The 16,238-nt window shown below is 43.0% G+C and overlaps 1 protein-coding gene across 6 annotated transcripts in view; it reads left to right on the top strand.

Annotated features, from left to right (window-relative positions):
- The window catches only part of FRMD4A (FERM domain containing 4A), a 378,187-nt gene that overhangs the window by 58,866 nt on the left and 303,083 nt on the right, over positions 1–16,238 (top strand). For 3 of the 6 annotated variants that reach the window (XM_060162157.1, XM_060162149.1, XM_060162207.1), the window contains exon 1: positions 1,400–1,563. The exons of the other annotated variants lie outside the window; for them this stretch is intronic. In XM_060162157.1, coding sequence (XP_060018140.1) covers positions 1,405–1,563 — 159 coding nt within the window. In that variant the 5' untranslated portion in view covers positions 1,400–1,404. Of the gene's footprint in view, positions 1–1,399; positions 1,564–16,238 lie in introns of those variants that run through there. 6 annotated transcript variants of the gene reach the window in all.

Raw genomic sequence — 16,238 nt, 5'->3', positions numbered from 1 at the left:
GGTTGGTATGATTTCCATCACTCTGGATAAAGAACTACTAAGTCGGAGAAGTTAATTTGTCTGACCTCACGCAGTAAGTGGTAGGACCGAATTCAAACTGTTATGTCTGACGTCAGGACATTCTAGAAGGTAGTGAGTTATGAGTTCTGTGAGTTATGTTCTACTAGTTTCCTGATGACATTAAAGGTTTGAGTTGAAGAGACAAGGTAATCAATCAATCAATCAATATAAAGAATGTGCCGAAGGCAGATATGCCTCAGTGACTACCATGCACTCAAAATGATGTTGAGACTTAAACACGCCCTTCTCTTAACTGTACAGGTTGCGTTATGATGGAATCTTTTCCTACCTCTTCCCTCCTCTTCTGACTTGGGCATCTTGTCTTTTGGTCTATAAGCTATTGAATTAGGAAGCAGATGCCCTTCTGAAACATGGTTTAAAATAATTAAAATAATCATAATAAATACAATAATAATAACAATAATCAAAACTCAAAATAACTTGATTGACATCTCAAATAGCTGTACCTTGTTTAACTGGAGGTCCGTCCTTGGATTAAGGTCGCCACAGGGCTTATCTAATATGTGATAAACGCACAGAGCATTTATAGAAAATGACCCTTCGTGGGGAAAAGGATGTAGGCTACGTTTACCCCCTTTAACTGCTTCCCTCCAGACTCGCAGATGTGGATATTACACCTAATAGATAAGTTTTCTTACTGCCCTTTTCTTCCTCACCTAAACTTGGGAGGTTCCCAAAGTAAATGCCTGGCTTTTTACAAATTGCCCACAGAAATAGCAGTTTTTCCCAGTGTTGATTTAAAAAAAAACAACAAAAAAAAACCCCACCCAAACTGGCCTTTTGGCTTGCGGTGCAGAAACTCTGGTTCTCAAAGTTTTAAAGAGTTAAGAGCCTAGATGGAATGCCTTGGGAATGTTGGCAGAGAGGCTGAAACTCCATCCCCTTTGTTTCTCACCCTGGATGGAATCCCGGAACCAGGAGCGCAGAGTGATGACTCCGGGTTCACGTTCTTCTTTAAATTCTGTTCTGATCTGCGCCGAAAGTCGGCTGGGGGTCCACCGAGGTCCACCGAGTGCCTGTCCACAGAGGGGGAGGCTTAGCTTTACCTAGTCCCTGGGGACTTCCCAGAGGCAGCGAGAAAACATTTGCATTTAAGAGCCGTTTGCTCATCCTTGAAGGAAAACAGTCCCAGAAGATTAATGAGGGTGGTGGGGAGGGAAGCTGGGGGTGAGGATGAAGGACCAGGAGAAGGCAGAGTTATTTGGGTTGCATTTTCCCGGCCTGATGACATCTCAGTGACATTTGAACTTGGCGTTAGGAAAAGAACACAGCCCTGCGTGTGGGTCCTGGGACCAGAGGGGCAGAGGCGGGGCCTGGGCTGGCATGGCTGCGGGGCCGCAGGGCTCTGAGGACCTGCTGAGTGGCTGGGACCGGCTGGTATGGGGCCTGACTTGCCGGGTGCTGAGGACGTGCCGAGGGGGGAACCTGCGGGTCCTGCAGCTGATGCTGAAACCATGGTGCATCTCCAGGGCTGTCTACCAGGTGGGACCCGATGCTCCTCTTCTGTTTCTTTGCAGCATGAGAAACCCATAGGGGATGGTGGGGAAGGGTCGTCAGCTGTTGTCGCTTGTGTAGTATGTCCAGTAAATAAAGGGAGGGGTTCGCTTCAGCTGCCGTCTCCTAGGTGCCAGGCGCTGGGAGAGGCGTGTCGTAAGCAGGATCAAACTCAGTTTCCAAACAGCCTGATAAACTAGGCATTTATGGCACCTTTTGGAGATGAGGTTATTGAAAGTCAGGGAGGGACGTAAGTTGTTCAGAGTTACCCAGCTGGTAACTGGCAGAGCCCTGTGATTTCCACGCAAGCGAAATACGAGGATGCCCTTTCCACAAGTTCATGCCCCTCTCACAAGAGATGCTGTTTTCTCAGAGAGAGAGAGAGTGTGTGCGTGTGTGTGTGTGTGTGTGTGTGTGTGGCCCATCCTCACCTCCCTCCCCTCTGGTGGTTCCCCTAGTCAGACATCCCCACACAAAATGTGAGAAAGAGGGAAAGTTTTCTGCAGGAGGGCGGCCCTTCTGAATCAGTTGGCTGGGGATGCAGAGCTCTTAAAAAGGGAGAGACAAGAGAGTCTGCTTTCCCATCCAGACTGGTGGCATGAAGCCAGGTCCCTGCCGGCCACGGGCGTTTCAGTCCTGACAGCCCAGCCTTACCGAGGGGGGTGAAGGCAGAGGAGCAGAGGGGTAGCTGTGCCCCTGCCTGGTTCTTGAAGGAAGGTGTCACTAGCTCTTCCTTCATTGATGCTTTCTTATAACGCAGTTTATTTCGCTCATTTAACTTGAGTGGCTTGGGTCCTCTCTCTTTGCTTCCAAAACTGCTTGAAAGCAAGCAGGCACAGCTGGCCTTTGTAGTTTTAGGCATCATTTGGCGGTGTAGAATCCCTTAATGAACCGTAATGGCTAAACAACCCGGGACCGTGTAGCCACCCTTCCCCCCAAGCCCTCCTCATGGAATGTCCGGACTTGCATTGAAGGGACGGCTCCTTGGAAAAACACACCCAGGAGCCCCTGAGTTGATTTTACAGAGGGGCAGAGTCCTCCCAGAGCCCCCATTCCTTCTTCTGCCCACGGGCAGGTGGGATGAAGACTTTTCAAGTGGCTTGCAGGAAGGGTTGTTTTTATTTTTTTTTCAGAATTCTTGTGTCTGAAGGGCTCATACCCATGGTTTTACTGTAAACAGCAACTATGTCTGTAATAGATCATATATAAAAGAAACTTGAGAGAAGTCTTCTCAAATTTGACAACAATCTGGAAAGTCTACACAATATTTCCCATGACGAATTGTGAATCTGAAAGACTTCTGGAAAAAAATCTCCCAGATGGGAGATTCAAGCAGTAACTAACATGGTTAGTTGGTCCTTTTTTTTTTTTTTTTTTTTTTGAAACCTTGGTTTTAGAGTCAATTCTCCAACAGCTTGGTGTTTGGGGGTAATTCCTTAGTTCAGATGAGTCTGTCTTATTTGTTGCTGATTACGAATGAGTTTGGGGGTCCTGGCTTCTTACATCTGTCTCCCACTTTCTTTTTATCTCCTATTTGTCCTCTCTTATGTTACATAAAAATCAAGATTCGGAATCCAGCGAGCGGGGTGGCCTAGCCCCGCCTCAGGGGGACTTTTTTAGGAACCTCCCTTCGTGTTACAAGTGTGTTGAAGAGAACACTGGATTATGGGACACCAGGCCTGGAAAACATTTTCCTCCTGCTTCAACCTCAACTCGATGCATCAGACACTTACTGAATGACAGTTGTATGCCTGGCCCTTGGTAGGCAATTGGGACTCAAAGGCTAATCACACCTCATGCTTCACCATGGTTTGTCTCTGGCCAAGCTGTGCTGGTCAGACAAGCCAGGGTGGCCAGAGGGCAGATGCCTATGACCCACACAGCCTGTCTGCAGCCAGCAGTTAATTCCCACAGGTGGGTCTGGAAAGCATTTGTGGAGGGGAAAGTCAGGACGGCAGGTCTAAACTAGTTCACTGACCTAAGAGGCCAGGTTGACCAGTTGGCTGTCTGCAGAGCCAGGCTAAGGGGCTTGGAGAAGGAAGGGAAGTTGAAAGCAAAAGGCAGCTGCACTGGGCCTGGGTGAACTGAAGGAGTCCCAGATGAGACTTACCGTCTCCTGGGCAGCTTTACCTGCTCCCAGATCTCTTACCTGCCAGATGGGTAGGTTTTCCACACCAAGCAATTCTGACACTAAGTGCCTGGAGTTAGCACAAGTTCAGGTTAAGGGCTCAGGTTAAGGACTTCACCCACACTTCAGACACCAACCAAGCAGGGTTGGTTTAATGGGACACGTACAAAATACCAGCCCATCCTCACAGGAGGCTCACAGCCTCCTGGGGAAGAGTCAAGAAAACAAATCGAGTTTTCAAGGGAGAAACTAATTTTGCTCAGGGAAGACTTTTCAGAAAGTCTTTTATTCTCTCAGAGCCTTTGTTTTCTCAATTATAGAGTATAGCTTCATAGTGGTATAAGGGATAAATCAGGACATATTTGTGAAAGTGTGCTGTAAATATAATACTAAAGTATATACAAATGGGAAATGTTATTGTTGTTTTATTGAAGTATTGTTGCTGTACAATATTATATAAATTACAGGTGATATAGTGATTCATAATTTTTAAAGGTTATATTCCATTTATAGTTATTATAAAATATTGGCTATACTTCCTGTGTTGTGCAATACATCCTTGAAGCTTATTTTATACCTGATAGTTTGTACCTGTTACTCCCCCACCCCTATATTGCCCCTCCCCCCTTCCTTCTCCCCACTGGTAACCATTTGGTTGTTCTCTATATCTGTGAGTCTGCTTCTTTTTTGTTATATTCAGTAGTTTGTTGTGTTTTTTAGATTCTACATATAAGTGATCATGCAGTATTGGCCTTTCCCTGTCTGACTTATTTCACTTAGCATAATGCCCTTTAAGTCCATCCACATGGTTGCAAATGGCATTATTTCATTCTTTTTTTGTCTGAGTAGTAGTCCATTGTATATATGTACCACATCTTCTTTATCCATTCATCTGTTGATGGACACTTAGGTTGCTTCCATATCTTGGCAATTGTAAATAATGTTGCTATGAACATTGGGGTGCCCGTATCTTTTTGAATTAGTGTTTTGTTTTGTTTTGTTTTTTGGATATATACCGAGGAGTGGAATTTCTGGGTCATATGGTAATTCTATTTTTAGTTTTTTGAGAAACTTCCATATTGTTTTCCACAGTGGCTGCACCAATTTACATTCCCACCAGCAGTGTACGAGGGTTCCCTTTTCTCTACATCTTCTCCAATGTTCGTTATTTGTGTTCTTTTTTGATGATAGTTGCTTCTAAATCTTGGCTACTGTAAACAGTGCTGCTATGAACATTGGGGTGCATTACCTATTCACGAGAGCGTTTTCATTTTCTTCGAATATATACCCAGGATTGGAATTGCTGGATCATATGGTAGTTCTATTTTTAGCTTTTTATTATTTTTTTTTAATGTACTGTATTCTTACCGCTTTTTATCTTGGGAAAAGTTCATCAAAGTGCCTTTATTTACTAGTGGTAAGGTGATTAATGGCCGTTTTTATGTATTTCGTTTAGGCAATTGTCTAAGGAAAAACCCTCTGTTTTCCTTTACTCTCACTCTGCTTTATACTCACAGTGCTTCTGACACCAGACGGGTAGGTTTTCCACACCAAGCAATTCCGACACTAACTGCCTGGAGTTAGCATGAGTTCAGGTTAAGGGCTCAGGTTAAGGACTTCCCCCACACTTCAGACACCAGTCACAAGTCTCCAGTTTACCCACAACTTCTGGCTGACTTGGCTACAAATTGGAGGTTCCCACGATCCCCTCGTTGGATTTGATCATTTGCTAGAACAGCTCACAGAACTCAGGGAAACACATTTATCAGTTTATTACATGATAAAGGAGATGAGAAAGGATACAGATGAACAGCCAGATGAAGAGATTCAGAGGGCAAAGGTCCGGGAAGGTCCTGAGTGCAGGGGCTTCCGTCCCCATGGAATTGGCAGGCACCATTATCCCAGCACGTGGATATGTTCACCAACCCAGAAGCTTTTTGAACCCCGTGTTTTGGGGATTTTTGTGGAAGCGCCATCACATAGGCATGATCAGTCTTTAACTCAGTCTCCAGCACCTCTCCTCTTCCCAGAGGATGGGGGTGGGGCTGAAAGTTCCAAGTTTCTAATCATGGCTTGATCTTTCTGGTGACCAGTCCCCATTCTGAAGCCATCCAGGAGCCCAGCAAGAGTCACCTCCTTAGAACAAAAGACATTCCTGTCATCCAGGAAATTCTAAGGCATTTAGGAGCTCTGTGTCAGGAACCAGAGTCAAAGACCAGACAGTAGAACCAAAGATGCCCCTAGTGCTCTTAGGAAATTATGAGCGTTTGAGGAGCTCTGTGCCAGAAACGGGGGACAGAGAACCATATATATTTGTTCTATTATTTCATAGCAATGTTTTCATGGTTTACAGTTTCTCCATTGGCTGAAGTGATGGCTGTCAGTCCCTGGCTGGACTTTTGATTCAATTGGGGAGCTTTTAAAGCAACCCATGCCCAGGTCTGACTCCTAGGGATTCTGATTTAATTGATCTGGTGCCTACATATGTATGTTTCTAAAGCTTTCTAGGTGATTCTATTGTGCAGTCCAGCTGGAGAGCCTCTGAGCTGAAGGAGGCTTATTCCACTGTCAGATAGTAAGCAGATGCTTACAAAAACCCCAAGAGGCCACGTCTGAGTCACTGTGGGGGCCACTTGAATATATATATATATATATAAACATCTTTATTGGCGTATAATTGCTTTACATTGTTGTGTTAGTTTCTGCTGTATAACAAAATGAATCGGCTATACATATACATATATCCCCATTTCTCCTCCCTCTTGCATCTCCCTCCCACCCTCCCTATCCCACCCCTCTAGATGGTCACAAAGCACCGAGCTGATCTCCCTGTGCTATGCGGCTGCTTCCCACTCGCTATCTATTTTACATTTGGTAGTGTATATATGTCCATGCCACTCTCTCACTTCGTCCCAGCTTACCCTTTCCCTTCCCCGTGTTCTCAAGTCCATTCTCTACATCTGCGTCTTTATTGCTGTCCTGCCCCTAGGTTCTTCAGAACCATTTTTTTTTTTTTTAGATTCCATATATATATGTGTTAGCGTACGGTATTTGTCTTTCTCTTTCTGACTTACTTCATGCGATTCATGAGATTAGTAGGAAGCGCTAATAGAGGGCAAAAGGGATTATGTGACATCTAAGAATGAGGGTCACAAATAATGGTTTGACGAGGTTATCATGAGGATTAACTCAGTTCAAAAGAAACCCATGGCTTGGCACATAAGAAGCACTCAGTAAGTGTTAGTGGCTTTCATTATTACAAGAATAAACGTGATCACCCATGGTCAAAACTGTGAAAAGGGTATGATTTGACCCTTAGTGCAGCAGTGGCTTTCTCTAGAGCAGGACTCAAGTGTGGCTCTGGAGGGAAACCTTCCTCATTTCCAGATCCCCATCCCAGTCTCAAAACAATGGCTGTAGCTCTGCTGGAGCATGTCAGGCAACGCAGGTCTCTTCTCTGCAGGGACTTTTGTCTTCCCGAAGTGACTCTTCCTCAGGACTTCTTTCTCACAAGGGTTAATCATGGAGCCTGAATGTTATATAATTGGGGGTGAGGATGTTTTAAAAGAAAAATAATAGAAAATTATACAAACTTAGGTGTGGAAGGAAAATCACAACATGTTACAAACAGAAGAAAGGTGACAAATACCGTAAGCATCATGAAGTCCAAAATAGTAACAGATTTATTAATTAACTGCCAAATACATCTCTATTATACATTTTTTCCTACATACTTCAGCTGCCTACTCTTCCGTCTGTTCTTCACGAGGCAATGACTTTGTAATATTTTCTGTAGCGAGGGAAGAGAAGGAGAAGTTGGTCTTCCCTCTAACATGGCTGATCAAAATCTGTGTTTTTATTACTGTTAGTTGAGAAAGGTCTTGTTCAGATTCACAACTTGTCTTTGGAAATACTGGGCACATTTGTAGGACTGTCAAATTTGGAAATCCTTCTCTCAAGTTTCTTCTATGCATGGTCTATTATCAAACATACTGTTTATAGTAAAACTACAGTAAACGAGAGCTCTAAACAAAGGAATTCTGGAAAAATTCACTTATGTTCTGTTTCGTTTGATAAAGAAAAAATTACATGATGCTTTTACAATTGCCTTTTTATATTATATACACTCCTGACAGAGACAACACTTTCACCTTTGACTGGGGGCTATGAGAACCAAACTCTCTACTTATAATTTTGCTGGTCTGTTGAATGGAAGATTTTTCCGCAAACTAGGTTCTGGCTCCCTGCATTTATATATACATACTTTTTATTGAAATATAATTGATTTACAATGTTGTGTTCGTTTCAGTTGTACAGCAAAGTGATTCAGTTATACACATATATACAAATAGATATTCTTTTTAATATTCTCTTCCGTTATAGGTTATTACAAGATACTGAGTAGAGTTCCCTGTGCTATGCAGTAGGTCCTTATTGGTTACCTATTTTATGTATAGTAGTGTGTATATTTCAATCCCAAACTCCTAATTTATCCCTACCCCCCTTCCCTTTTGGTAACCATAAATTTGTTTTCTATGTCTGTGAGTCTATTTCTGTTTTGTAAATAAGTTCATTAGTATCATATTTTTTAGAGTCCATATATAAGCAATATAATATGATATTTGTCTTTCTCTGTCTGGCTTCCTTCACTTAGTATGATAATCTCTAGGTCCATCCATGCTGCTGCATATTGGCTCCTTGCATTATAAACCTGATTTCTCCTATGTGGAGGCCACACACTTCCATAGCCAGGTGCTGTAAGATGTAGTAATATCTGGGTAAGACTCCGGGCCCTGTACCTTCATGGACGACAGAAGGTAAGTCAGCACTTAAGGGTGAGGAGTAAGGCTGGAAACCATTCCTTCAATGGTATCATCCATTTCCATATGTTCATAGATAGGTGGAAATGACTGTGAACTTCATATATATATATATATATATATATATATATATATCCTTCTAAACCCAAACTACACGTATCCCAACTCAACTTTCCCTGAGCTCAATTCCAAAAAATACCTGTGGCCATTCCAGTGCTACGTGATCAAGATGGGAAGCTTAACAGAGGGTAGGTCAGTGCAGAAAGAGACAGTAGTCATAACTGACGGCAATTAAAATAGCTCCCTTATGCAAATAGGGCTACGTACACATATTACTAGGTATCATCCCAAAGACCTGGAAAAGACCCCAAGAAGTGACGGGCCCTGAAGTTTAAGCTTCATTCGCATCATGAGGAATCTACCTTTGTATCCTACCACCCCACCCCTTATCACCAGTATGAACTATGGGAAAGCTAAGATAAATAAGACCAGTAACCTGAATTATCGCTGTGCCATGAATTGCTTCTGGCCCCAAAGATGGAGACCACATATGTAAGGCATATGGAGCCTGTTTTAGATTATTTCTTTTTTCAGTTGGATGTCATTCATTTTTTCAATTTTTTCATTTTTGGTCTATTTGTAGAAACAGTACCCTTCATGAGAGTTGTCAACTTTCTTTCTGTTTTTTACTTTCTGAAACCTGCTGAACAAAGCCCAAAGAGGAAACTTACCTGCTCTTCCTGACTTTAAGATATAAGCTGTAGGGAAGAAACTAGGAGTGGGAAAATGTCCCAGTGTACGTTCCCATCTTCTTCCGAGAAGTGTGGTTTCTTACATGGTTTTAAAAATCATCCGTGGTCCAGCCATCACTGCTTCTTCTAGAAGAAAATACGGACCAGTGGCTAGAGTGACAACCAAGTGTCAGGAATTTGGGAAGAGTCCTTTTTTTAATTATATAGAGTGGTTCTGACCCAATGTTCTGACACTATCTGTGGCCCACAGAACCAGGCCTACATTGACCTGTATGTACTGCATTTCCCACAAACGCTGCCAGAAAACAAAAACAAAAACAAAAAACGACAGTAGGTGAGCCAACAGAGGAGGTTGCTGTAACCCCAGGATGTAACCCCAGGATGGGGTTTATAGTCACAGAGAATGAGTCATGCATTTACTTCTTAGTAGGAATTGTGTTTCTGAAACTGAGAGGTTCTAGAAATAGGAATCATTTTGAAACTGCAACTTTATCAACTGTCTGCATGATGACTTATAATGATATCAGTGGTAAATTCTCCTAATGATGAACAATTCCTCTAAAAGGGGATTGGGTTTGCAATGATTCATTTGCATCTTCTAAAGCAACTAATACAACCAGCCTGGGACCGATGGATGATGCCTGATTTCAAAAAACATTCCCACATGTGCAAAGCTGGGCTTTGATGCTCAATTTGCTATTTTTGCTGTTCCTCTTTCATCATTTCATTCCGGCAATGTATGTTTTCCAAGGGCTGTGCTTTTCATATTATTTAGTGCCCACATATGGTACGGGGCTGAGCCTTTTCTCTGATGATCTGTAACATGTGTTATGGTTATAGCGGAAAAAAAATAGACTTGCACCAAGAAGAACAATTAGCAAATTTATCCCGTTCCTTTCTACCTTTTGTCAAGTTTGTGCATTTGTTTGCTTCAACCTTTTCTGCCACCCATTATGGCTGTTGGTGCCTGTCAGTAAAGGATGATGTGTTTGCGTTTCTGCAGATGTGCTTGAATGTTACACACCCTGTGTTTGCAACAGCATTTTCTTACATTGACAAAGAATCACGTCTTTGCAATAGGACCATTCAGAACTCTTGAGTTTGAAAAACTCATTCTTGAATTTTCTAACAACATATTTACAAACAAAGCAGGAGCTCAGTCTTTACTTTGTTCAGAAAATATTTTTGAGTCTGACATGGGGTATGTTTTCATCCTTCTTGAAAGCACTTTCCTTGGTTCCAGTGAGAAAATAATACTTTCAAGGTTTAAAATTAGCTGTCAGTCACTGCATCAAGCAACTCACTTCGGGCCAGTCCCTCCCAACGTATGCTAATTTACTATGAAAGCATCGTGGAAGTCAACTCAGAAGTTTTTCTTTTGACCAATATCACACACTACCTCTGAATAGTGAGGGCTTCTAAACTTCTACTCAGGTGGGGCTTGGAGACAGTAATCCCATCAGAAGGAGAGTAGCCAGTTTTTTGGTTAAATTGTATGTTTGTTTAGGGGTCTTTTGGGCTGGGGCTGATGGAGACTGGGGGATCTAATTTCTCTGCCATTGCCTAGAAATGATTATTTAACTAAATGGCAGGTCTTCGCCTAATCTCCTCAGGATGCCCTATTCTTCACAAAGTGGTGTCTTTTCAAAATCCCATCAATTGAGAGACAATTTTTCACACTTTCTAACTTCAAGAAAAACATACATGCATCTTTTTATAGTTTACAGAGTACTGTCAAGTGCATTCTGTTATTTTTGATTCTTGACACCAGTGAGAGGGGTTATAAATGAGAGTACCACCTCAAGGCTCGGAGAAGGTAGTGGCTGGCCTCTTGTCAGGTAGGACTTCAACATCTATGTTACCAACATTTGTTCTGGGGTGCTGATCACCTATGCAAGTGTCAGCTGATTGTAAGGCATCTCTTTCTACAGAGTGATTTGGGAGAAGATGGGCAGTAGTAGCTACAGAAATCAAATATTCTAAATTATATTTTGTAGCTATACTAATAAATCGGGGTACGACATATTTCTACCTCAGTTTCCTCACTAAATGAAGATTCATTCATTCATTCGTTCACTCAGGTGTTTGTTCATTCATCTAACAAATAATTAAAGAACACCTGCTAAGTGCCAGCTATTGTGCTGAGTTCTAGAGATAGGATGGTGAACAAAACCAAACATGATTCCATATTTGTATAGAGATTATGTTCCACTGGTAGAGTTCTGACAATCATTCACTCAACAGTGCTAACATAATAATTATGCAGACTCACGGGAAATTAAAACTGGAAGTCAGTGCTTTGAGGACCAGGTACCCAATGGCCTAAGAGGGTTTAACAGGAGAACTTACTTGTTCTGAGACATCAGGGAAGGCTTCCTGAGAAGGCAACAGATGAGCAGAAATCTTAAAGACAAGTGAGGGTTAACTAGACAAAGGGGATGGGCAGAAGTAACACAATGTACCAGCCCAAAGCTGCTGCAGAAAAAAGGAAGACAATTAGACTGAATTTGTTAGGCTAACAGTCATGTATCCTTATGTAATAAGTGTAATGTGATTTATATCATTTGCAATAATGGTGACCATAGCATCACTGGTCACTCTTCACGAGCCTGGTCCTAACCTAGCACTGGACCTTCTGAAAACAGCTGGCCTGTTCTGGAAGCCTCACCCTCCAGCCTCAGCTGGAAATTTCCTTTATTCTCAAGGGTATGAGCTCATCCCCACACCAGATGGGTTCCTAATAAATGATGATTGTGCAATCTGATTATTTTCATGTCATGCTAACCTTCTTTGGAAGATGGAAGCAAGGCCTGGGGTCTCTTTATCATCTTCCTAAGTTGGAGGAGAATCTCCTTATTATGGTTGCACACCCTGTATTTTGAGAGAAAACTTACATTGTAGAACTAGGTGGCAGTTCTGCCCTAAGGGTCCACTAACAATAACGTTTTAACTGTGGACAGTGGATTCATTTTTCTCAAAGGGTGCATGAATTAAAGTAAGTTGGGCTTCTGCAGTAGATTCCTTGGGAATCTCAGTGACTTATCACAACAGCAATTCTCTCTTAGTTCTCACTCATAATAAGTCCAACATGTTCTGGTTGCTAGACGGCCTTCCCCAGGATCGTTCAGGGTCAACTTGTGACTCATCCCTCCTCTAGGGTCTCAGTGACATATTTATTTAGTAAAGAGGAACATGGAAGGGAAGCACCCCTGAGAGTTTTTCTAGGTCAGACCTAGAAATAGAACTCTTCCCTTATACTCACATCCCATTGGCCAGAAGGTGGTCACATGGCCAACCCCCAACCATTAGGGATGCTGGGAAGATCCGGTGGATGGGCAGCTGGTCTGCCTATCACAAAGGGTTTAGGGCTTGTGCCCTGAGTCAGTGAATTCAGTATAACATCCCAGTCCCCAGACCAAATCTTCTTATCCGGAAACAGGAATAACTCTATTTACCACTTACGGTCATCTTTAGGATTGAATGAGGCATTATATATAAAATACTTAGACCAAGCCTGATAACTAGTACCAGCACAATAGATGTTAAGCCATTATTATTAATTTATTCATTGGCTACAAAATGAAAACAAATTTAAAGGTACCAGAGCCTTTCGTATCCTCTCCTCTGAGAAATGAATGGGGATATAAAACAATATTCTTTAACTTCTGAAAGAAGAAAAAAATACTTAGTTTCCAAATTTGTACAAGAGTATTCTTCATGAGCGTCCTTTAAGTTTCTAGGGGAAATTTAAGGAAGTCTTTTGACCGGCAATTGTGTCAGGAAATAAACAAGCTATGACCCAAGATCTAAGTAGGCAATTTTGGTGTCTTAGGTAGTGGTGGCCTCTGGAGACCTAGTGCTGAATGAAAGTCCCAAGATTGGTGGTTCCTAGAAATCTGAAGGGCCCTCTGTTCTCTCCTCCCTGTGGAGCCAGGATCCAAGTGTGGGGACTGCCTCTCCCACACCAGGCAGCTTTGTTGGTGCTTCCCTAGGCGAGCATTTGGCTTGTGATTTCCCTGTTTCAGGGTGGCCACTGAGGCTTTTGCACAGTGTCTGCTGGTCTGGGCCAGATAACCTGCAGTTTGCTTTCTCTCTTGGCCAAGCCCAGAGCACAGGGCACCCCCCGCCCCCCAGCATTTTTGGAGCAAGAGGATGTGCTTGTCGCTCTTCAGCCCTGGGCGCCAAATTGCAGCTGACACCTCGTTTGAGGGCTGTGATCCAGGCTTGGCAGTGGAAGGGCACAAGTGCCAGCCCTCACTGTATGCTCAGAGGCAGGCATGGAGGACCCCCATGAGGCGGGTTTGACCTCCTTTAACACCTGAGGTTATATTTCGTTTCCTCCCGTGCCCATGAAGCCGTAGCTAAACCCTTGCAAAAAAATTGGCTCAGCTGTGTGTCACAACCTGGCCTTCCTCTAAAAGGTCTCTGCAGGGTATTGAGATCAAATCCTAAAAAAAAAAATTCCAGCTTTTGAAGAATGCGGATAGACATTATCTGATTACCAAGGAGGGGGTTGCGGAGAAGAGACTGTGAGAATTCCAGCCCATGCTGTCTAATAAAATTCCCTTATTTAAGCCACTTAGTAGAATGAAATACTTGAAGTGCTGGGAAATCTTGTTAACTTAGTCAAGAGTAATCTCTTCTCTTCTGTTGAGGCTACATCTCAACCACCCAAGGAAACTATGTGTCTAGACTGGTGATAACTATAAAAGTAAAATAAATTGAAGGTGTTTGTTGAGTTCTGTTCCAAGCACTTTACATATACATTAATTTTCTCCATGATCCTACAATGATTATCCCACTTTATAGGTAAGAAAAGGGAGGTTAGATCACCCAGTTCAAGGTCACACAGTTCGTAAGAAACAATCAGAGGCCAGATGTTTAGTGATTGTAGAAAACCCCTATTCACATACTGCAGCATTAATTGTCTACCACCAGGAGGTCCCTCCTGTTGCCACTCTTGGTTCCTACAGCCATTTGAGTGATGAGTTTCAGGTCAGCGTGGCATTGGCATATGTGGTAATCCTTGAGATACAGTCCTTGGGTGGCCTGTCTCTTCTAAAACTCCCTACCGGCAGTTTCCTTGTTGTGTTCAGGATTGAAGGATAAAAACAGAGCTCTTTCCCATTGCCTGAAATCTAGTGAAATACACAACCATTTCTGCCTTTCAGCCTAGATTCTATTACTTTGGTCTAAGTTAGAGGTTCTTTTTTTTTTTTTTTTTCTGGCTGCGTTGGGTCTTCGTTGTTGTGTGTGGGCTTTCTCTAGTTGCGGCGAGCAAGGGCTACACTTTCATTGTGGAGCACGACCTCTAGGAGCATGGGCTGCAGCATGCGGGGCTCAGTAGTTGCGGCACATGGGCTCAGTAGTTGTGGTGCACGGGCTTAGTTGCTCCTCGGCATGTGGATCTTCCCAGACCAGGGATTGAACCTGTGTCCCCTGCTTTGGCAGGTGGATTCTCAACCACTGCGCCACCAGGGAAGTCCTAGAGATTCTTGATAATAATAGCTGACATTTATTTAAGGCTCCATATATGTGCCTTTCACATGTATATATTTAATCTTCAAGGCAACAATATGAGAGGGTTCCATGATTGTCCACGTTTATACCTGAGGAAACTGAGTCGCCAGGAGCTTAATGTCACTCACCCAAGGTCAAACAGCTGGTGAACTGTTGAGCCAAGATTCAAGCCCAGTCAGTTTGACTTCAGAGTTCAGAGTTTGAAGTACAAGGCACTGGGGAGGTCCCATATGAGAAACCGCTAACTGCAAAGCTGTTTCCATGGAATCCTTGCTTCTGTTTCAGTTTCACGGTCACCCGTCTACAGCCACGTTAACCATAAGTGGAAATGTCCCTGCCTTGTTTCATTGTTGTTTTAGTCAGTCATCACATAGTTCCTGCTTGGGGCAGGGTAGCATGGCACTGATGGAACCCTGTAGCTCTAGGGCTGAATCTCAGTTCCAACATATAATAGCTGTGCGATCGTTATCTTGTTACTGAGGTGCAGTTTCCTCCACTGTAAAATGGGGATAAATAAGACCTCAAAATTGTGTCGTCATGAGTGAGATATTGACATAAAGCTCTTAGCATCAATCTGGTGGGCAGGAAGCATTCAATAAAAGGTGGCCATTGCCGTTGTTAACATTGCTGTTTTACATTTCAATCAACAAACATTGACTCAGTCCCGTGCCAGTCAGTGTGCTAATACTGAGAGAAAAACAAAAGGCTAGGTTAAGGTATTTGCTACAAGTTTCAAAGCAGCCAGGTAAATCAGTCAGGTAAGTAGTAAAAAGATAACTAGGGATGTGTGGCAGTAGGCGATAGATGCCAAGTGAGAAGTTCAGACAACAAATCCTGTTAGATTTCAGAGAAAGAAGGGACCAGGGCTCAGAGCCGGATTCAGGGAGGAAGACAAAGACCAGACAGGATTTAGCAAGGCTATAGGTGAAGGGAAGGTTCCCAGATAAAAAAATCATTGCAAGTATGGGAAAAGGTGTGAGAGAAACAACGTCGGATGTATTCACGGTTTCCATAAATGATCCACTTTCTAAGTGGGGCTTATAGTACAGAGGGAGAGAGGGAGAGCTGGGGGCCAAAGAGATACAAGGACGAGAACAGGACTGAATGGAAGGGGGAACTGAAAGCAGGAAAAAACTAGTGATTTGCTCAACCCCATGAATTACTATCACAGATAGAAATAACACCAAGGATTCCCAATTTCCAGCTAGATTCTGAATGTGGGACACCGTGCTCTCCCCAGCAAAGGAGGGTTTACACTCCCTCCTGTTTCTTTAGACTCTGCTTATGATAAAGTAGAAGCCAAAGAGAAGTGGAAAGATTAATAAACAGCAACAGTCAGGCAGTAGAGCCTCTCAGAAGTACCTGCCTATTCGTTGAATCTTTACCCTTCAAGACACACTTCCCTTCCCACCCGCATCTGTACAGAGGCAGAGAACAACCTCC

The sequence above is a fragment of the Lagenorhynchus albirostris genome, chromosome 1, assembly GCF_949774975.1.
Source record: "Lagenorhynchus albirostris chromosome 1, mLagAlb1.1, whole genome shotgun sequence".
Lineage (NCBI taxonomy): Eukaryota > Metazoa > Chordata > Mammalia > Artiodactyla > Delphinidae > Lagenorhynchus > Lagenorhynchus albirostris.
The sequence above is the reverse complement of the archived record's forward strand: the minus strand, read 5'-3'. Positions and strand labels throughout refer to the sequence as shown.